Consider the following 22,335-nt stretch of genomic DNA (forward strand, 5'->3'; position numbering starts at 1 on the left):
CAGGATTATGGTGATGGCACACGGGTGACTTGGTGATGGGAAACCCACGGGGATTACAATTGAGATGGGGAAAAAATGTACAAAATGATGTAAAAATAAACTGTTATTATGTGTGTGTGTGTGTGTGTGTGTGTATGTTGAAAATCAATCTCTTGCCCCCTCTTTTCATGGGAGGTTGAGGGGTGAGGCTGAAAGCTTCAAGCTGTTAATCACATGACTACCATTTCTGTGTTTGTCTTTCTGGCTTCACTAGCCCCTCTGTTGAGACAATCAAAGGGAGCATACAAAAGGCTCCCCAGTGGGGAGCCCCAAGGGGTTTTGAATCTGTGTTTTAGGAACTGGAGACAAACACCAGCTTTACTCTTTATTGGATGGCAAGTGGTATGTGCTCAGCAATAAAACATCAAGTGGACATCTGAGGTTAAAATGCTAAGATCTTCAAGTTGGAGGAGAAAGCCTTCAGATTTGGGGAGAAGAGACTCACAGGCGGATGGGGCCAACATAGATGAGCCCCAATCCGGATGAGGAGCATTAGGAGGCCTAAGAGATTTGGAGAGTTTTGAAGGGGCAAGGAAGGGTTGGCTTCCATGGTTTAGGATATGGTTCACTCTGCAGGGTAGAATGAGTTTTGTATATGGACAGAAAGAGAAAAGAAGACAAGGCGGAGGATTAGGGGGACAAGATTGCAGGGTTATGGGAACCCAGGGGCAGGCAAAAGGTTTCACTGGGAACTGCAGTGATGTTAATATTCCAGTTACTTTGTATCACTCTCTCTTTCCCTAGGTTGTTCCTTTTCCTTTCCCCCTTTTTAAAAAATAAGCCCATTACCCTTTCTCTGTGTGCCAGTAGAAAATTACATTTTGAGCGCAGGTTGAGCGCAGGTGAGGCCCCACAGACCACTCAAGTCCACTCTGGGCTGCACTGTAACAGTGAGAGCCTTCTGCTGTGAATGAAGGAAAAAGAAGTTAGCAGGAAGCATCCAGAAAGGCTGGCAGCAGCTGTGGGCACAGCAAGCTGGGTGGGCATGAATGCCCACTGGTAGAGTGAGCTCGGCATGGTGAGACTTTCTGAAGGTCCTGGAGCAGGCAAAGCAGCGGCAGGGGCCAGATGGGCCTGGCTTCCCCTCTGTGCAGCCACCAACTCCGCAGAAGCGCCTGCCCGAACATCCGTGTCTCCCAGCGGCTTCCGAATCACACCACCTGGTTGACAATAGGCTGTATCTGAGCTCCACAGCTTCCTGGTGTCTGCACCGTCTGGAAAGAGAGTCACATGAGAACAAGACATTCCCTAAGCAGTTCAGACTATTGGCTAACGGACTCATGGAACATTTTAAAAAGAACGTGTGTTTGGAAGAGTAACTATTACCAGAGACAATTTTGGGTACTTGTTGGTAGTACAGATCTTGATAATGAGAGGTAACCCCACAGTGGGCATGTCAATGGGGCTGCTCTAAAGCAGGGATTCTCACCCTGGGGACCATTTTGCCCCCACGGGATGTGAAGCAATGTCTTGATTACTCAGCGCCCTGCAGCCTGGGGCAGCCTCCCACGGCTAAGATGATCTGGCCTGAAATGTCACTGGTGCCAGGGCTGAGGGGCCCAGCTTCCAAAGAGCCTTGAAGGAGAACCAAGTGTGGCTGGTGGCAGGTGTCTGGAGGTACCTGCAGGGACCAGGTGTACCTGGAGAGCAGGCTTGTCATCAGGTCAAGGAGGAGGCAGCCAGGTGTGTCAGACACTCACTGACTCGTTCATACTCCTCCGGTCCACCCCTCACTTTCTGGAGCTCCTTTGTAACATGACACGACAGTTCTGGGCAGGACAATAGCATTTGGTGGTGAGGTCGCCCTGGGCACTGAGGTGCCGAGCAGTGTTCCTGACCCCTGCCCATCACATGCCAGTCGGTCCCATCTTAGGGCAACGAGCAGAAAAATACCCCCGGAGATTGTTCCCCAGAGATGGCACCCCCCTCCCCCAGGTCCTTCTGACTTGAGGCTCCACACTCTTCCGTCCCTGACTTCAGTCCTCATGAAACTGAAAGCAATTTGTGTGTCTTCAGGTGGAAGTCAAGGTCCAGGCAGAAAAAATGGCGAGGTGGGGGGGGTGGGAGTAGAGGAAGGCCCAGGGGTCACAAAAGGGGTCACAAACACCAGGTCTTATTGTTACAGGGCAGCCCAGAGTGAACTGGGCCGCCTGTCTGTGGGGCCTCACCCTCACGCTTCAAATTTAATTGTTCTGCAGACACACACAAAAGAGTAATGGGCTTATTTACAAAAGGAGAAAGGAAAAGGAACAACCCAGGGAAAGAGGGAGATACGAGGTAGAAAAGCTTATCAGCTCGGCTAACTTGGAACTCTGGGAAGTCTAGTCACAAACTCCCTGCCAGCCCCTAGTCACATGGCCCGAGAGCCATTCATTGCTCCTGAGAGAGAGAGCGGTTACCTCTCCAGAGTGACAGTTCGAAAACCCGCTCTCTGTTTATCCCCCAGAGTCCCAGGATGCCTGCTTAGCTCCGCCCTTGGGTCCTCCCAGTTCTCTCCCTGGTACTGCTGGGAGTTGTAGCTTCCAATCACTGGAGTAGTGGGTGGAGTCCAGAAAGTTAGAGTCGGGGTCCACCAGACTGCAGAGTTCCTTTAGGACATCCTTCCCCTTAACATCATGACAAGCCTGTGCGCTCCAGCCTTACAAGCTGAGAGCCCGGCGTGGAGACATTTGCTCCCTGGAAAGCACAAAGGGGCAGTCGGTGTGAGAGTCCTGGCCACCTCCCTCCGCGCTCCTGTCTTAAAACTCCTTGCAATCGGCAGAAAAATCAGCCAGTGGAGTTCCTGCGAGTAGGGGTTCCAGTTAGGCCCATGACGGGTGCTCCCCAGAAGTCCCCTTCCTCACAATGCTCTTACCGGCACGACCCATGGGCGCATTGCCTTTCCAGCCCCATCTCTGAAGCAAAGAAAGGACAGCCATTCCTTAGCTTCTTGTGCCAAAAGACGCCAACACCAGCGGCTCCCTCCACCCACATCGCCGGTGGGTTCAGCTGGGTCCAAGATCACGGGCCTGAAGGAGAGGTTGGAGGCGTTAGAGAGGTGCCTTTGAAAACGGACGGCTTCAGGTTGGGGCCCACTCTATTCTCAGCAATAAGCACCACGTTTATTCCTAAGCCGTCTGTCGTTCCAACTACTAATGCAGTTTGAAGTAATTTCCTAGAACCACATTATAATTGTCAAAAATATGTTTCAAAAGCTGTCACTTAAGCACGCTTGGAGGCAGACTGGGGTTAGCTCCTCTGGGCCAGGGCACAGAACTGGGGTGTGTAGGCCAGTGGAGCAGAACAGGCAGGTGGACTGAAATGCATTGCTGAGGGGAGCAGCAGGAGAGACAGGAGGGGTCTGCGGCGCCCTGTGGGTCAGCTCCCCGCCTGCCATGGCTGAGACTTAATCCCCAGGCCACCAGGGAGGCGCTCCCTCCCCCTTTCTTTTTTCTGTAGCTTTTGTCTCCTGTCCGTGGTGCTGAGCAGATACTCTGAGACACCCATGTATTCTTGAAGGATAAAGGTTTTGTGGGATGGAGGGCTGAGAGGGGAGATAACACATCCCTGCCACAAATCAGCCACGGGTGATAGATATTTCCCAGTGACCCACTTCCCACAGTTAGTCCTAGACGTGCTAACAAATCCACTTTTCCTCCAGATCCAGAAATGGGAAAGCAAGTCAGGGTGTGACCTCAGGGTGTGACTCCTTCTGGCTGATGTTTTCCTGCCTCCGGAGGCTGTGGGCGTCCTGTGGGCAAGCATGTCCCCCCATCCTCAGCTTCACGCGAGGATAATGAATCATGCCCGGAGGGGGGAGAATCCAGGTTGCTGAAATGGTGCTGGGGGGATCAGGTGAAGAGGAGGGGGCGGGGGCGGCAGGCACCTGGCTTTCTGGATCTGGGCCAGCAGGAAGCTCCTCACAGTCTTGTTCTGAAAGTTGTAATTGACTGTCCAGAAGATGCAGAGCTCCTCGTATTTTGTGACCAAGTCCAGGACCGTCCGGAAACCTTCAGCAGTGTTAAAATTATCCTCCCCGCTGCCATGCTCCCAGGCATAGATGGTGAGCAGCTCCAAGGCGTACTTTGGGGGCAGGGGCCCCAATGGCTTCAACTTCCTCTCACACTGAGGGGAGAGGAGGCCATCAGATAACACTGCACACATATCTGGGTAGGTTTTGGGGAAATGCATCCTTATGCAATTTGCACCATACAGTTACATGGCATGTGATCACAGTGAACAAAACTATGCAGGGTTGAATCCTGCAGAGGGAAAGTGATGCTGGCAACAGGGGCGGTAAACATAAGCTGTGGGAAGCCGCTGCCACATTGCAAAGGCCATCGCCTCCCCAGGCAGCAGGCGCTTGTCCTCACAGACATGACCTGTCATTGGCTGGCGTGCCATAAGTGGCACATAGCTGGACTCAAGCCCCCACTGCATACTTGCTGCAGGGCGGAGCATCTCACCCCTATCATTCCTGACTCTGCCCGTGCCCAGAGCTCACCATTCTAGAAGAAGCCCTGAGGACTGGGGTGCTGCAGTGACTGGCTCAAGGCCATGCCCTCTGGAGCCTGGGGCTGAGGTAGAGCAATTTCCCTGGGCAGGAAATCACAGAGCGCTGCCTCCTGCTTGGGCTTCAGCGCTGGACTCAGAAAGGAAACATTTAGGAACGACCAGAAACTGCCCTGGATGTTTGTTGTGATGAAGATACTCAGAAACCACCCTAGCTGATGGATGTGAGGGGAGATGAACCAGTCTGGAAAACGGCAGCCTGCTCCGCCAGAAGAAACTTCCACCTGCAGCTTCTACCTGCCTTCAGGAGAGAGAGCAGTGTGTGCTCACTGAAGCCCCCAGGCCACAGACGAGCCACGAAGGCAATGCTGGGCACATGAATCTCAACTTCACCCCCCCTTGGTGGATAGGGCTACTTGAGTTCCTGAAGAATTATTTGGATGTTAGAGCAAAGGCAAAAAAATAAACAACTCAAAAAGCAGCTTTAACAATAGGGTGCTCTACACCTGTCCCAACATAATGGGGATTGGCACACGCCAGACAGCAGCCCAGCCCCTGGCGGGGGGGAGGGCACATAGGGCCCCGCATTCAGTGAGTGCTGGTCACAGAACATGGGTAGAAATAACCCCTGGAGAGCGAGGCCAAGAGCTGGCATACCAGCTTGTACCAGTGCTTCACTAGACGTATCAGATCCTTCAGTTTGGTGGGCCGTCGTCGAACAAAGTTGCGCTGCAGCTTTGTGAAACAGGTAGAAAATTCACCCCCTGGGATATCTGAGGATTCATACAGATGAATGAGCTCAATGTAGACTTTGGGGTCAGGGGTACAACCGGATCGCAGTTCACCTGGCAAGAAGATATTTACATTATGTCTTAATGGGCATGAAAGCCGAGATGTAAACATGTACAAAATGAAGAATGATGTAAAATATATATATACACACACACACACACAATAAAATATTAAAAAAAAGAAAATCATAGAGTAAATATACTTTAAAAAAAAGCAACAGCTTTCAAGGCACTGTATCTGGGACACTATTTTGAATTCTACCAGTATTTGAAATACGATATCTAAGATGCTGGAACATCTCCAGAGTAAGCAGTGTTGGAAGATGTATACAGGTTACATGAGTCCCACTGGTGATGCTGTAGTATTCTTTAGAACTGTTCTGTAACATCGACACGTAACTGACAGGTGGTAGCCCCTGTCCGTATGGGCATTTGCATTCAAGTTAACTAAAGGGAAGTAAAACATGGTGTTTCTTTCTGTCACCTTAGCTTCATGTATAGGTCTCCACAGACACAGGGCACAGATCTAGTACATTCCCATTTGTGGAGGAAAGACCGATTGGATTGAGCTAGCCTGGAGTGCCCCACCCCCACCCCCCAGGCTAAATCCAGCCCACTACTTGTTTTCGTAAATGAAATTTTATCAGAACACAGTCATGGCCATTTGTTAGGCACTATCTGTAGCTGCTTTCGGCTTTCACTGGCAGAGTTGAGCAGATGTGACAGACCCGGTGGTACTCAAAGCTGAAAAACATTGCCATCCTGTCTTTTACCAACAAGCTTAACCAATCTCCAGTCTATACTGTTACTTCCTCTCCCAGAGACAGAACCACTCAGAGGGAAGGTGCCATTTTTCTTGACTGATTTGGAAAATGCCTAAAACAGCCTTAATTTCTCCTAATGGCGCATTATGTAGCTTGAATTTTTTTTAATTATAATAGTTTACTTTTACATCATTTTGTGCCTTTTCCATCTCAGTTGTAATCCCAAGGGCTTCCCATCACCAAATCACCCATGTGCCATCACCATAGTCCAGTGCAAACTCCCCCCGCCCCCCATTTTTTATCCCATTCCCCACTCTACCCCCATAAAATGTCTCTGGCATATAGTTGTTTATCATTATTTTCCCCCCTGGTCCTTCATGCTCCTGCTATGAGTGAAGCCATCGGTGTTTTTCTTTTTCTTTCTGGCTTATTTCGCTAAACGTGACCCTTCCTGTAGCTTGAATTTTTAAGAGCTATTTGACTAAGCTGGTGAACACCTGCTTTCCTGCCTTTGTCTGAGAATTCTTCCCATAGTGTGTTCTTTAATTTCCTCCCTGAATCCTTAAAACGTTTAATCTATGAACATGGACGGAACTCAAGAGACCCCTTTCTTTAATAGATATTATGATGATACCACAGGAGTGTAAGATGTAGGGGCCGGCCTCTACAAGGGTGCAAACATGCAAGCGAAAGCCACACAGGTGTCACTGGTGTGCCTCGACACCCCCATCCCCTTCCTCCTCCAGAAGCGAAGGCCTGGGGACCCTTACCTAGCGCGTTAAAGGCAGGCAGCACATCGAAGTCAACCCTTTCCTTGAGTTCTTTGGATTTCAGAGAAAAGCTCAGCACCCTAGGAAACTCCCATTTTGGAATCTCAAATTTCACTTCAAATTTCTCCTGCTCCCTACAGATTTCCAGCTGCTTGTGGATTTCATTGATGATGTCCTTCCTCTGTTGCTTTTGGGAGGTGTAGCTCTTCATGGCACTGAGGAACACCACGAGGTCGGCATCGGAGCCGGTTTTCAGAGCTGTGCCTTTGGCCGAGGAGCCGCCCTAGTGGAGAAAGCAAAGCCGAGGCAGCATTTCCTTAGCTGAGCCCCTCCCTTGGGCACCCCTCCCCGGGGCACCCCCGCTTCTGCAAAGCGGCAGGCTTTGCTCAGGTGCCGACCCTCACTCTGGTTGCCCAGTCACTCCCACTCCCAGCGAGCTCACTCAGGCGCTGTAGAGAGAAGGCTGTTCTCGCAGTCCAAGCCCGAAGGCAGGCGAGGGGCAGGAGGGCTGTTTCCTGTACAGGGAGTTCTCCCTAACCTCCGCCGTGGGGTCTTAGACACGGACTTTATGGGCCCTCCCTGGTGCAGCGGGTTGGAGCGCTGCACTGAGAAGCTAAGCCAAGCCTTGGCGGCTTTAGGGCAAGTTCGATCCCCGCCGTGCAGGTGACCCACAGGGCGCAGCAGACCTCTCCTGTCTCCCCTAGCTCCCCTCAGCAGTGTGCTTCGTCCATCTGCCTGTTCTGTTCCCCACTCTGTCTCTGGTGAATGCTCTTGTCACCCCCACACTTCTGGCCTATACCTCAGCTCTGTATGCATAAATACATAAATATTAAAAAAAATTAAGTGTACCACACAAAACTGCATGCAGCTGCGCAGACTCTACTCCTCCCTGTTCAGCCCAGTCCCCCTGCAGCTGACCCTACAGCTGATGTAAGAGCGCTGGTCTCACAGCGCCAAGCCCCCTGCTCACGTCTGCAGCTGGTGCCTTCCTCGGGGACCGCCCTGTCCAGCTGGCAGCCAGTGCCAGGCCTCAGCAGCTTGGAGACATCTGCTGATAGCGGTCTCCGGCTTTCCTTGCCGTTTCCTAGTAATTACCTTGCTAGCGGGAGCCTGGGGAAGGAGAGGCGGACATGGCTTCCACCATGGCCATGAGCTCAGCCTTGTTTTCCTTCTGCAGATTGTTCACCGGGTGTGGTTACCTGCCCCCACCCCCCTCCCCCATCTCAGCGCTCATGCTCATAGGTCTGGATGGGCATCAGGGCCCATGTTTCTGCACACCTATCAGCGTGGTCCTCCCTGCTTCTTGTGACCATGGGCACTGGTTATCTGGCTATGACCAGCAGGTACAGGGAAGCAGGTCCGATGAGTCATGGGCAAGAATGACCCAGCTGCTCCCGGGGATGGGCTGCTTCTGGCCCCAATCATTGAAACAGCCATTGAAACGAGACAGGTCACTTGTGGGTCCAGTACACACTGGGCCTGGACTCTCAGAGCTGTGAATGGTGGTGACCCCCTTGCTTTCTAGGGGGTGCCATCTTACTTGGGAAAAGTATCTTTGTAATTTTAATTAAGTCAGGGTCTGAGGGCTCTAAATCCAGTGACAAGTGGCCCGAGAAGAGAGGACATGGGCGAAGGGGATATGGAAAGGGAAGTAGAGGCTGGAGGATGTGGCTCAACCAAGGGGGGTGGCCAGTGCCCCGAGACCAAACACGAGTAGAGAGTGAGTGTATGACCTAAAGTGCTGAGGAGGCAGAAAACAATATTTCCGTTGTCCATCTCCCAGCCTCCCTTCTGCTTGCTCCCTTTGTCCTCAAGCTTCCGATGGAGGCGCCATCTTGGAGCACAGTAACCACAGGCTCCTGCCAGTGGACAGGAGCCACTACTCACCTGACGAGGCCACTGCTTACGACAGGGGCCACTACTTACCTTGATGACCTTCAGAACCTTTGTAGTTGAATCTCGAAAGCAGTTTTCTTTAAGGAATGTACAGATGATGTCGACAGCTCTAGAGATCTGATCTATAAAGTCTTCGTCGGGCTGGAGAAAGTCCTTGATGTAGCGATCTAGAAGGTGGCCTGGGGTCTCGGAGAGGGCTGCTGGCTGGGCGAGGAGGAAGGATGCTCAGGCGAGCCATCCCTGCCTGGCCCCAAGCAGCCTCTCCCTCCTCCTCTCTACCTCTCCCCCCACGGACTTGCCACCCCTTCCCTCCACCTGGCTTCTCCCATTGGGTTCATAAAATGCCCGGACTCCAAACTGCTTTCTGATCATCTGCTGACGGCCCCTGCCCTCCAGCTTCTCCCACTCACCTGTTCCTTATTTTCCCCTAAGTATGTAGACTGCAGAGGGTCACAACCACCCCTTTCTCAAGGTCACTCTCGTGGAGCCCAGAGACACTGGCCTCTCGGGACTGTCACAGCAAATTGTAACTGAAATGTATTCTCTCATTGGAGACTGGAAATTCAAAACCAAGGAGGCAGCAGGGCGCTGCCCTCTCTGAAGGAGGATCCTTCCATGTTCTTCCAGCTCCTGGTGGCTCCGGTGTGCCTGGCCTGCCTTGGCTGAGTGACATGCACCCTGCAACCACAGGTACTCCCATGTGTCTTTTTATAGTGACCCTCGTCGCTGGATGCAGGGTCCATGCGACCTTAACTAATTATGCCTGCAAGAACCTACTTCCAGAAGAGCCCATGTTTTGAGGGTTCAGGCAGACTTAAATTTGTGGGGACGCTACTCAACCCGCTACATTGGGGATGTAAGATCTCTGCTGTCATCTTAACCTTGGACTTCTGTCCACCAGAACTGTGTGTGAATAAAACGACCTCACTTTAAGTCACCCAGCACTTGGCCTCGCGGGGGACACCCAGCGGTCGCAGGGGAGACTGTAATCTCGATGTTAGGGGCCCTCCCTGCAGCATCAACGCATATTGGGAAAGCCCACTCACCAGAACATTCCAAGATGACCTGTGTGACTCCTCCAGGGTGAGAGATGACAACCAGCTCTGAGCTTCTTGTTTCAGCAGCTGCCAGCATGTCTTATCTTGGCTCAAATTATGGGTTGGGTCAGTAGGATCCAAGATGACAGGCCTGTGAGTTCCATGTGGTTCAAAAGCAAATCAGTCAGGCAGCTTGCGGGAGAAGAAATCGGAAGAAACCCAGACTGGGCAACCCAGGTGTAGTTGCTGTGGCTCCCCCTGAAGGCTGAGGTGCTTGTTCTAAGACCTCTGGCCTCCCTGGTCCTCTGGCCCTGTGTTCTTTGCTTTGCAGAAATGTTCCATGACCAATAGAAGAAAATAGTGTCTCTCTGCCAACCCCTCTTTCTCTCCTACCAGAGAAGGAGAGGGTTCGTTCCTTTTTTTTTTTTAAGATGTATTTAGTTATGCATACAAGAACTGGGGTACAGGCCAGAGTGCAGGGAGTGAAAGGATCCACCCGAGACAGAGTGGGGAGCAGAACAAGCAGCTCTACTGAAATCCACTGCTGAGGGGGGCAGCAGGGAGACAGGAGAGGTCTGCTGCGCCATGTGGGTCAGCTCCCTGGCCGGGGATCGGACTCGTGCTGCAGTGACTGCGGACAGCCTCACAGCTATGTGCTTTAACCCACTGCGCCACCAGGGAGGGCCCAGAGCCTTCATTCTATAAGCAGAAGCACCTCTTGAGTGTTTGTTTCGGGGACAAAATGTGAAGAGCTTGGAGATGGGGAACGCGCGGGGCAGGCATTCTGTTTGCTGCTCTATCCACTGCTGCTGGTGTTCTCTGGCACACCTTGGCTGGAGAAGCCAGGGCCGTTCCCATTGTCATTGTCATTGTTATTGTCAGGGGCGTGAAGAGGTAGAGAAAGGGCTGTGGGAGCTTGGTACCTCGGGGAGTGGATCTGGCTCAGCAGCCAGGTCCGGACGGTCTCGTTCTCAAAGTCGTAGTTGATGGTCCAGTAGACACACAGCTGCTCCTGCTGCTCGATCAGTCTCAGGATGCTCCGGAGCCCTTCCTCTATGCTGAAGCTCTCCGTTCTGCTCCCCTGCTCCCAGGCGTAGATCGTGAGCAGCTCCAGAGCGTACATGGGCTGCAGGGATGGATTATTCAACTTTTTCTGGCACTGTGGCAGAAAGAAAGGCAACGGTTAGTCTGAAGACCCGGTTGCCCCCATGCCGGGGATCTGAAATCAAGAACCCAGAGGCCTACGCAAGGCCAGTGTCCCCGACCAGCAACTAACATGGCACCAAGCCTAAAAGTTGGCCCACGGTCAACAGCAAGCCTCGGGGCATCTGAAACTCTTGTAAGTTGCAGATGGGAGTGTCATTTGGTACAGTTATTTGGGGAAGCCATTTGGCAATATTTGAAGTTAACAAAAATGCATATTCACGTATATTCATTATGTTACACAAATACACATAGACTATACGTGTGGATGTATACATACATATGCATGTACCTCAAACCCTGCAGTTCCACTCCAGCCTTCTGATGCAAGAGAAATGAGTGCTCAGACTCCTCAAAATAGTAGGACATTAACCAGAGCAACCTGATTCATAATAGACCCAATTTGGAAATGACCCAGATGTCCATCAGCCTCAGAACAGACAAATGCAAGGTGTACTAATACAATGGATACCACAAAACAAATTTAAAACTCACATGGACAAAGACCTCAGGCTCTACTACAAACAGATGATTCCATTGACATTAGGTTTAAAACCACAAAACTCATTTGAGGTGTTGGATGTGAGGAGAGTCGTTTGTTTGGGGGAATATCATCTAGAAGTGGATTTCAAGCAACTGCTGGGGACGCTGGAAATGTGCCCAGCCTTGACCTGGGTGTTGCTCTAGAAGATATTAAAAAAACATGTTGAGGGCCTCCCTGGTGGTGCAGGGGTTGAAGTCTCAGTATTATGAAGTTATCACCAACCACTATGGCACAAGTTCAATCCCCGGCCAGGATTTGACCCACACGGCACAGCAGGCCTCTCCTATCTTGCCCACTGCTCCCCTCAGCATTGTATTTCAGTAGACCTGTCTGTTTCCTGCTCCCCACTCCAGCTCTGGCGAATCCCCTCACCACCCCTCACCTCTGGCCTATACCCCAGTTCTTGAATGCATAGGTAAATAAAATAAATTTTTTAAAAATGCATTGGGCTGTATAGTTAACCTACTGTACTCGACAAGGTGTAAATGAACTCCAGGGAAAGGGTGGTGCAACAGCACTGACTGACAATTTGCAAATTACCTTTTGATGCCACCAGTGTTTTATCAAGAGGATGAGGTCCTTAAGTTTTTCCGGACGGTTGTCAAAAAACTTCTGCTGGAGTTCTGTGAAGCAGACTGAGAACTCCCCAGGGCTGGCTCCCGTCTTACCCAAGGAACGTATGAGGTCTCTGTAGATCCCGGGGCTGGGCTTGCCACTGGCGCCTGGTATGAAGGAGAAGCCAGAACTCTGAGTGCTCATGTTACCCGGCCTGGGGGAGCCAGCTATGAAGGTGATCGTGGTTTGACAGCACATGTCAGCGACCCAGCTGTAAGAGGCTTGGTGTGTTGACATAAAAGCTGAAGGAGGCTTGCCCTGTAGGCCATAAGTGTGGTTGATGACAGGATTGTGCCAGCCTAAGATGGGATCACAGGACCCAGCGTGGGGGTGAAAAAGGGGTTAGTAGGGAGAAGATGGCTTTTTAAAAGCACGGTTGGCAGAACTTTGGAAGCCATAAAGTTTATGCATTACAAGTTAACATTCTGCTATTGAGTCCTCTCCGTGAGCAACTATTTTAGAGTAAAGGGAACAGGTACTGGGACGCATAGAAACCAGGTGAAGCCTGATGCAGACACGGCGTTGGAGGCCGGGATGGAGGCCAGTGGGCAGGGGCATTCGGTGTAGAGCTGGGCCCTGGGGGGAGGGGTGAAGCACAGCAGTGGTTCTCCAACTGGGATGCCCATTGCATCCTGCTGCACAGCTAATCTGGAACACAGCCAGAAGGCCTCAGGTCTGTAGGCCTGGGCCTCTGAGTGCCAGATTATTATCTCTGTGGGAGAGCTGGCCCCCAAGTAGACAGAACCTGGGCGTCTGTAGTTTTTACCAAGTTCCTCAGGTGATTCTGATACCCTTTTAGTAGGGTGAAAATGTAGCGTTTACAGAATTTAATCAAAGGGCCTTTGCTAGCTGAGCTCCACCAGAAACACAGTGAGACAAACAGCCAGGAGACAGCCGCCATCTTATCTTTCTTTAGCTGACAAATGTTTACTTACTGACTCCCTGTTATCAGCCAGGCATGGTTCTGGGCCCTTGGCATGCAGGGAGGTTGAGGGAACATTCTAACTTCCTCAGTAATGGTAACGATGCAGCCAACATTTACTCAGGCTACTCACTGCCAGACACGGCCTCATCTCTAGGGCCAGAGAAATACGTGTGCCTCACCGGACACTTCCGCAGCCAGGGTGATTTTCACCGCTAACTTGTAGAAAAGGAAACTGAAGTGCCAGGAAAGCAGGGGAAACATAAGCGTCCTGCTTTGATCAAAGGCCCCGGAGAGAAAGCAGTGAGGGCAGATAGCCATGGGAAAGATGCAGGGAGAGTTGCGGAAGTTAGCCCGGACCTCATGCAGAAAGGCCAGGTTGGAGAGGCTAATATTTGCTCTGGAAAACAATTTGAGATTTCCTGACAGGCTACTTTTCTCAGAAAGTGACTATCATTGTTTCCTTTTTTTTTTTTTAAAGATTTATTTATTTGTACATACAGAATTGGGGTACAGGCCAGAAAACTCAGGGGCGGCGAGAGGCTTCACCAGAGACAGAGTGGGGAGCAGAACAGGCAGATCGATGAAGTGCACTGCTGAGGGGAGCAGCGGGCAGGTCAGGAGAGGTCTGCCTGGCCATGTGGTCACCTCCAGGGCAGGTGGGGATCGAACTCATGTGGAAGTGGCTTTAGCTTCTCAGTGCTGTGCTTTAACCCGCTGCGCCACCAGGGAGGGCCCTTTTTTTTTTTTTAAGATTTATTTATTTATGCACAGAACTGGGGTACAGGCCAGAGGTGCAGGAGCAGTGAGGATTCACCAGCGACAGAGTAGGGAGCAGAACAGGCTGCTGATGGAGGAAGCACACCGCTGAGGGGAGCAGTGGGCAGAGCAGGAGAGGTCTGCCGTGCCATGTGGGTCACCTCCAGGGCTGGGGATCTTGCTTTAGCTTCTCAGTGCTGTGCTTTAACCTGCTGGGCCACCGGGGCGGGGCCCCATTGTTTCCTTTCAGAAAAGGAATCTCAGTTTGGGGTGTGCGCTGACGCCTCCCACCATCCTTGCATAATGAGGCCGCCCCAGCAGGGGGCGCTCTGCGTGCTCTGGAGGAGCGGTGAAAAGCTTTCCCAAGTCTGCATCATACTGTGTATCTGCACCTTGATTTTTCCTTTGTTTGAGACAAGCCTGTACTCTTGAACCTTTGTGTCGTAAAGGTCCTGCTAGAAAATTCGTCCAGCTTAATCTTATAGTCAGCAGAAGTGCGTGACTAATGGGACCAGACTAAGAACTCAGGGTTGGCTGCTTTCCAAGGGGGTGTATTTTCCTCTGAATTAGGTCCCCTTCTGTGTGCATGATTCATTAAGGTGTGTGTGTGTGTGTGTGTGTGTCTCCACCTTGGAGACACTTTGGCCTGGGGCTGTAAAGACCGTGGCTCTTATTAGAACTGGCTGTGGGCCCAGACATGTTCCTTTGCTTTCATTTGCCCACTTGTTTAACAAAGGGTTGAATTTCAGCTCTGGGATTTAATAAGTTTGTGATATCTGTGTATCTGTACTTGAAACTAAGTTGCAACTATACTGAGTCTTATCAATCCAATCAACCAACCATCAAGTCAGCCAGCCAATCATCCATCCATCTACCCATCACCCATCCGTCTGTCCGTCCGTCCGTCCGTCCACCCGTCCAACCAACCGTCCATCCATCCAATCATACATCCATCTACATATCCATCCATTCAACAACTGTTATTGACTATGAACATAATACAAGAGACAATAGCAGAAGAAAAAGAACAAGACAGCTATGGTACCTGTTATGGTACCTGGCAGAACTGGCAGGCCTTAGTGACAGGTTGTTGTGTGAACAAATGGAGCATAAGATATATGAGCCAGGCTTAAGTGATAAATGGGGCTGTGGGGACTTCTACTGAGACAGGGAGCACAGGTGGCGGGGAAATCTTGAGAGACAGAAATTGATCTTGAGGCACCCTTCAAACTCTGGTAGACACTCACTCATGAAAGGTCCTTGCCTTGACATTGACCTTGCTGGAAGGTAGACTCCGAATGCCTAACCTACCTGAACTTTTCCTGGATTTTGCCCCATCCTCTCCCTCTAACCAGCATGGTCTGAGTCCTTCACTGTGGTCCACAGACCAACATCACCATCGTGATGGTGCTGAATCTTGGGTTCTGTCTCCCACGTCTGAACCAGCACCTGCATGTACAAGATTCCCAGGTGATTCTTTTGCATGCCACAGTTTGAGAAGCTCTGCTCTAGGGTCTAGAGCAATCCCTCCAAAGTCAATTAAGAGATGAGGGAGAAGTTCTAGAGAAGAGTATCCCTGTGGTAGGAGAGGCCTCCTCTCATGAAGTCTAGGTCACCCACTCCAGAAAGCACAGTGGTGTTACCGTCCCCAACCCAGAGAGCCCGCATGGAGGTCCTCTGCCTCTTTTTTTGGCTTTGCTCCTGGTCAGCAATCTAAGCCCCGCACATACCTAGAAGCGCTCACCTAAAGCGTTAAAGGCAGGCAGCACCTCAAAAGTGATTTTCTGGTATTCTGTGAACAGCTGGATGGTGAGCTTGTCATTGAGTCTTTGGATCTTCAAGTTGGCTGCCAACAGCCTGGTTAATAGACATCTTTCCAACTGCTGCTGGATTTTGTTAAGGATTTCATGTTGATTTTTCTTCAGATCCTGGAATTGTGCAAAGTCACTGACGAAGATGACCAGGGTGCCATCGGAGTTGCCTTTCAAGACCGTTTTCCGGCCATAGGAACCACCCTGCCAGCAAAAGAGAAGCAGGTGTGAGATGCCTGGACACCTGGAGTCACGGGGCTCCTGGCAGGTGGTAGCATCCTCAACTCAAACGGAGATCACAGATGTCGCCACCGTCTTGACAGGTGTCAATTTGTCTATCTGGAGACCCAAATTAGGATCCTCCTAGGAGCATTTTCCATATAAGCTTCAAACTGGAGGCAGCTGAAATGACCATCAACAAGAGCTTGGACAGTGTGGTGTGTTTATACCACACAATGCAACACAACCAGAGTGTGCTCACACCACACAATGCCTATTGTTCCTCAGCCAGGAAATGATAGATGAGGGTGTGCATTTCACAGATGTCACAGGAACCCACTGAACGCACCAAGTGCATGATTTCATGCACATCAGGTGAACGACCCCTCTAGTTTATCTGGGACCGTCCCAATTTTAGAGGCCAGGAGAGAGCTGCCTGGGCTGTGAGTGACCAGTAGCAGCTCAGGGACTCTCCTTGGGGATAGGGAACATCTTGTTTCTAATTTTGGCTGTGGGGTACACAATTTGTTCATGGTGACCCATCAAGCTATCTGGTTACTTCTGTGCAATTTTCTTTTTGTATTTTTTACTTCAACTAGAAAAAAAGTGAATGATAGGGTGTCTGCTCCCCAGAAGCTCACCTGGGCCTGCTGCCAGGGCTCAGTTTCCTCATCGGAAACTGTGTCTGGGTGTGTTAGGCAAGAGTCTGGGCCAGAGGGTGTGTGGAGGGCAGACCCCAGGAAGCACAGAGAGGCAGAGAAGCGGGGCACCAGTGCTGGAGGACATCGGGTGTGGCTAGAGATCTCGACGCCCCTCCCCACCCGGGGGTCCTGGCACCTTCCTGGTGCCCTGGCTTCCCCAAAGGTCTAGACTCTTCAGTCTCAATCTTGGGACTTTGTACATAGCACTAAGCCCTTCTAACTGGTGTTGAGAAGCCAGAGAGCAGCCTTGGGGAGTTTTACAGACGGCTTCTGGCCTCAGTTTACTCCTTTGCAAGGAATAAAAGCCATAATAGTGAGTAATCACAGCCCATCTGTGGAGCACTGTGTCCCAGGCCCCGTGCTGAGAACATTATATACCTGTCTCACTGTACTCTGTCCTCCGACGGGTTATTAGTCCTGTCTGTCTACTTTATAGAGTCAGAGGCTGAGGCACAGAGAGGTCGAGCAACCGGCTCCCAAACTACACCACTCCCACCACCTGGTCCGGCGCGGGGCAGACCAGCTGACGTCTCGTGTGCCCAGGGCCCACACGCAGTAGGCACTCTGCACCGAAAGGCGCCACTCTCAGCAGCCTCGCCGGCTCCTGGGCCCCACCAGCCCGGCCCTGCCTCCCACTCACCACAGCTGCCTCTCTCTCCAGGCGCAGCTCCTCGGAGCCCTGCAGGAAGGTGCCGAGCCGTTCCATCATGCAGCTGAGCCTCGTCTCACAGCTTCTGTGGGGCCGCAGGACAAACCGGATGAACTCATCTAGTTCATAAGTGGGCATTGGGGCCCCCTGGAGCGTCGAGGATGCCATCGCTGCGTGGCTGCTGTCAGTGGGTGGCAGAGTAGGAAGAAGGTTGAGCAACCCGCAGAGTGGGAAGAAGGTTGAGCAACCCGGAGCCAAAAGCTGAGAAAATGAAACTCAAGGGCTCCCAGCTGACATCATTGGTCAAGAAGTGGCCGCCAGGCCCGTGCCCATGTGATCCCTGGGGTGAGGCTGCAGCCTCTGGGCCCATGCCACACCTGTGCCTTTGGGCATGCCAGCTGCCCCTTGAGTGCTTAGATTTCCCCAGCTGTAGTCAAGACAACCCTGGAGTACTGATAGGAAGATGAAAGAGTCGCCGAAAGGAAACTCATTCCATGGTCAGCCCCGCCAGCCAGCCGCAGAGGTCAGTGTCAGAAGCTCTTTCCCCTCCTCCAGTTCCGGGTGGGCTGGGAACTCAGGCTTAGGGAAAGCAGGGAGGAAAAAAGAGGCCCAGGGAGGGAAGTGACTTGCTCAGTGCCACGCAGCAAGGGCTGGGCAGGACCTAGCTAGGCCAATCACGCCAGCTCCTGGCGCACCTGCCTCTCCCCCAGTCAGGAGTCACTGTACGTCCTGGGGAAGTTGCTAGAAAGGGACAGTGACTTCTGATTTGCGGAAGCTCCCCAGTGTCCTGGAAGTATGTGATGGCACAGTCTGGGTGGCTCCCGCTGGTGGCCCAGCGTGTCTGTCCCCAGGGGTACCAGCGCCCTAACTGGGGTCTGCCTGACGGGTCCTGGTCTCGTGGCCTCTGTGATTTCCTTCCCAGTTCGACATCCAGGGTCACCAGGCACCGGGAGGCATCTCCTAAGGGCACCCGAGCTCAGCGAGGCAGGTCCCCCACTGGCATCTTCCTTGTGACTGGGCCTCCCTGCCCTTCCGGGGACAGTGTCACCAGTGAGCTTCCTGGCCCCGGAAGCAAGGGCACCCAGCGGGCCGCTTCCCTACCACTCGCTCACGACACGACACTAGCATTCGGCTCTCATAGTAGCTGTTCTCTCAGGAGCCTTCCTAGTTGAGGCTTATATCTTGTAGGGACCTTTTCAGAGTGTGAAGCCCCACATTCCTGGAGAGCGCTCCCAAGTCAATAAGCCTTCACATCTGACCCCACACATAGCCTCTAGGTCAGCGCCCTTGACAGTCACACCTCCACATGTCCACTAGTTTCTGCTGGGACACTGGCTACCTCCTATGGCCACTTGGGACACAGCCCCTCCCCTCCCCCCAGCACTGCCCAGCATTTCCCCAGCGGGGTGGTGTCAGGACTTAATCCTAGTCATGGGCCTAGTGGGCAGGAGGAAATTCAGGCTCAGATCTTGGGGGGGTCTCCTGGAATGAGGCCTCAGGAGGGTCTTCACACAAGGGGCAGGCAGTAGCTTCTAACAGGGATGAGGGGTGAGCTATTGCTGTAACTCTGGGGGTTTGGAGGGATGTGGTGATTGGAGATCCTCAGGGACTTCATCCCTTAAGCTCCCAGTCTAGAGGCCAGGGTCCCATTCTTTCTTAAGTAGGGTCCTGACCTTGTTTAGCAGGCCTGATTCTTTTGAGAATATATAACTTTCTTCCACACCCACTATGGCCACAATGAAAATGATGGCTAATAAGTAGAGTATTGCAAGAATGTGGAGAAACTGGAAGGCCATGCATTGCAGGTAAGAGTGCAAAGGAGTGCACAGTGAAAAGCAGTGAAGTGGTGCTCAAAAGGTTAGACAGAGTTACTATCTGAACCAGCAAGTCCACTCCTAGGTATAGACCCAAGGCAGATCAGAGAATGAAAATACAGGTGCAAAACCTTGCCCACACGTTCCTAGCATTATTTACAATTGCCAAAAAGTGGCAACAACCCAAATGACTGTTGGTGGAGATAAATAGAAAGCAGTCTACCCATGCAATGGAATATTACTCAGTCATGAAAAGGCACAAAGCCTTGACACCAGCTATAACATGGATGAAAAACGTGGATGAAACTTGACAACATGATGCCGAGTGATAGGAGCAGACACAAAAGGCTCCTCAGCATGTGATGCCATCACATGAAACGACTTTAACAGGAAAAACAGAAACATGGTCACAGGGATTGTGGGGGAGGAGGCAGGAGGGAATGGCGAGACTGCTGATGGGTTTCAGGTTTTATGGTGGGGCTGAAAATGTTCTAGAATGAGCATGGTGATGGACCTTGTGGGATAACTTGTCTTATGAGTGGATGCAGTAGAAACCTTGAGGTAGGCAACACTCAGGTGCATGCTCTCAGAAGGCGATGCAGTTCTGGTACGTGAACTGTATCTCAATAAGAATTTTTAAGGGCCCTCCCTGGTGGTGCAGTGGGTTAAAGCCCAGCACTAAGAAGCTAAAGCCACTTCCACATGAGTTCAATCCCCACCTGCCCTGGAGGTGATCCACAGGACGCAGCAGACCTCTCCTGACCCGCCCGCTGCTCCCCTCAGCAGTGTACTTCATACATCTGCCTGTTCTGCTCCTCACTCTGTCTCTGGTGACTCCTCTCACCGCCCCTGCACCTCTGGCCTGTACCCCAGTTCTGTATGCACAAATAAATAAATCTTAAAAAGGATTTTTAAAAATTAAATTAAAAAATATTAAAAGCACACTTCCTTTAGAGGTTTGGGTCTCCCCACGATGCTGGAAGAGGTGCTCACTTTTCTCAGCCTTCTGCCTCACCCCATGCCACCAGGAAGGCTCTTTACCTCTGGCCTCCTTTAGTTGTTTGTCATTTTCCCTCCTGGAGCGATGGCAATTGACACCCAACTGGCCAGTGTTGCTGAAGCACAGAGGCTTCCTCTGTTACTACACTGCTAAGGGCTGGTCTCTCCCCGGGGTTCTCCTTGCTGTTTTTTTCCTAGCTTTTCTTGTCCATAGGAATTTTAGCATCTACTTGCTTCATTCCAAGGGAAATCACAAATGAATATTTTTAGGGCAACTGTGAAATGTATGAGGGACTTATACATAGGCAATTTAGGGGCGCCAACATCAAGGTAAGGGTGTGGCTAGATCAGGAGGCTCCCAAGTGACAGCGGAGCATCTCTGCCCACTGCCGAAGATCGAGGGGCTTGCTAGGGTCAACACAAATGCCTTCTGCCCAGCCCAGATGACCAGTCCCTCACCCCACACCGTGCCGCCCCATGTTTCCCTAATCCTTCAGCCTTCCAGGGGGTGAGGGTGGGTGTTACCAAACGGCTCATGTCACCTGGGGAGGCCAGCATCACTTTGTTTCCCAGAAAGCGTGGTGCCCACTGAGAATGGACTTGGAGCCCTCCTACCTGGGCATTCCCAGTGGGGGCCTGGCATCCCAGGGTGTGTGGCAGGGGGAGGTGGGCACAGGACTTTGTGCGTGGAATGCATGACCAGCTAGGTGCCTGCTGAGACCTATTCTATCCCCCGCGCTTTCAATCGGCCTGCTCACCCATCATGGAGAAAGTCGCTGCAGGGAGCTGGCCTGTCTCCAAGAGCTGCCGACCTGCACTCCTCTCACAAAGGGGAGCAGGTGTCTTAATGGCCGGCAGGAAGGGCCTGCAAGTGCCGGGAACCACCATCGCCCTCCTGGTGCGATCCAGTTCCTTACACACACACACTTCCCCTACCCACCCCTCCGAGCCCCCGACTCCTGCTCTGAACTGAGGGATGGCATAGATTCAGGTCTCCTTGCTCCTTGTTGTCCAGACTTCAGAGTGGGATTTCTTCACTCCGCAAACTCCACGGCCCAGCCCAGACCTGTGAACCTCCTAAGTGGATGTGTGTCTGTGTTGTTCCAGAACACTTGCCTCAGATGCCTGCAGAGCTCTGGGCACAGAGCAGGTGTGTTTACTGAATGGGCCATCAGATGGCAGGTGGGGGATGTGGCCCCCAAGTTCTCAAAGCTAGGCCAGGGGCATTAAGGCATCTTCCATGTCCTTGTCTGATGTAGATGCTGGGCAGGGAAAGTGAACTTGACCAGGACTTGAGGTCATTAGTGTGCTGGGATTGTGACTTGAGCCCGGCACTGTCAGCCCTAATAGCACCTCTGTGTAAACAAGAAAAGGTGCCTTTCTCCAGACTCTTGGCAGGAAAGGAGCATAAAAACACGTCCACACAGCGAGAGCGCAAGCCAGGGCTGGGGGCGCCTGCAAGAGATCTGCCCAGCTGCCCCCACGGCCACCCCGCTTCTCCCAGCCTGGCCTGTGCTCTGGGCGGCTCACCTAGGGCGTCAAAGGCCAGCAGCACGTCGAAGCCCACTCTCTGGTCCAGCATGGTGCGAGACGCCAGCGAGAAGCTCAGCAAGCGGGGACTCTCCCACTTGGAGATCTCGAACTTCACCTCCAACTGCCGCTCCCGCTGACACGCCTCCAGCTGGGTGCGATCTTGGAGATGATCTCTGCCCGCCTGCTTCCTTGCTCGGTGAAGCGCCCGAAGCAGCTGAGAAACACCACCAGGTCGGAGTCCAAGCGGCCTCGCAGGGCGGTGCCCCTGGCCGAAGAGCCGCCCTGGGGAGAGGGCGAGGCAGGTGCGTGACCTGGAAGTACTGCCCGCTGCCCCCCACCCCCGCCCCATGGGTCAGGGGTGCCGTGAGGCCTTGGGCATGTCACCTAACCTCGCTGCCTTACATCTTTTATATGTCGTCGGCACATAGCATGGCGGTGAGGAGAAGTCACAGCGAATGCAAAATTTCTCATTCCATCGTGTTTGGGGGGCTCGAGAGGTTTCTTTGGGGCCTAAGGTCCTCAAGCCTGTCTGCACCAAAGTTTTTAAAAATGACCTGGCTCCCATAATCCTGAGATTGTGATTTAAGAAGCCTGGAATGGGACTTGGGCCACAACACGGTATTGCAAAGTCTCTGTGATTCCAAGGGAAGGCTCGGTTGCACCAGGCCACCTTCCTCAAGTGTTATGGACGAGGAAGGCGAGGGCCACGCTGGGGACCGGGGGGAGGAATCAGTCTAGGAGCACATAGAAAACCACTGGGCCTGGTGCTTTTCACTAG

General features: G+C 52.2%; 1 protein-coding gene across 2 annotated transcripts; it reads right to left on the bottom strand.

The window, feature by feature from the left end:
* Positions 1–678: 678 nt before the first annotated feature.
* On the bottom strand, positions 679–21,641 carry OAS2 (2'-5'-oligoadenylate synthetase 2, 69/71kDa). 2 transcript variants are annotated; one of them, XM_012730801.1, is made up of 12 exons: positions 21,555–21,641; positions 17,203–17,392; positions 15,576–15,846; positions 12,076–12,257; positions 10,712–10,947; positions 9,798–9,939; positions 8,782–8,955; positions 6,856–7,138; positions 5,188–5,375; positions 3,905–4,143; positions 2,894–3,047; positions 679–1,253 (listed from the first exon to the last, which is right to left on the bottom strand). In XM_012730801.1, the coding sequence occupies exons 2-12, from the start codon at positions 17,377–17,379 to the stop codon at positions 1,191–1,193; spliced, it is 2,109 nt and encodes a 702-aa protein (XP_012586255.1). In that variant the 5' UTR covers positions 17,380–17,392; positions 21,555–21,641; the 3' UTR covers positions 679–1,190. The 2 variants fall into 2 exon arrangements, with proteins under 2 accessions (XP_012586255.1, XP_012586256.1); XM_012730802.1 differs by lacking the exons at positions 10,712–10,947; positions 12,076–12,257; positions 15,576–15,846; positions 17,203–17,392; positions 21,555–21,641 and having other exon boundaries at positions 8,782–8,951; positions 9,798–9,935.
* Between the last annotated feature and the right edge of the window lie 694 nt (positions 21,642–22,335).

The sequence above is a fragment of the Condylura cristata genome, unplaced genomic scaffold (assembly GCF_000260355.1).
Source record: "Condylura cristata isolate star-nosed mole 26May11 unplaced genomic scaffold, ConCri1.0 scaffold00029, whole genome shotgun sequence".
Lineage (NCBI taxonomy): Eukaryota > Metazoa > Chordata > Mammalia > Eulipotyphla > Talpidae > Condylura > Condylura cristata.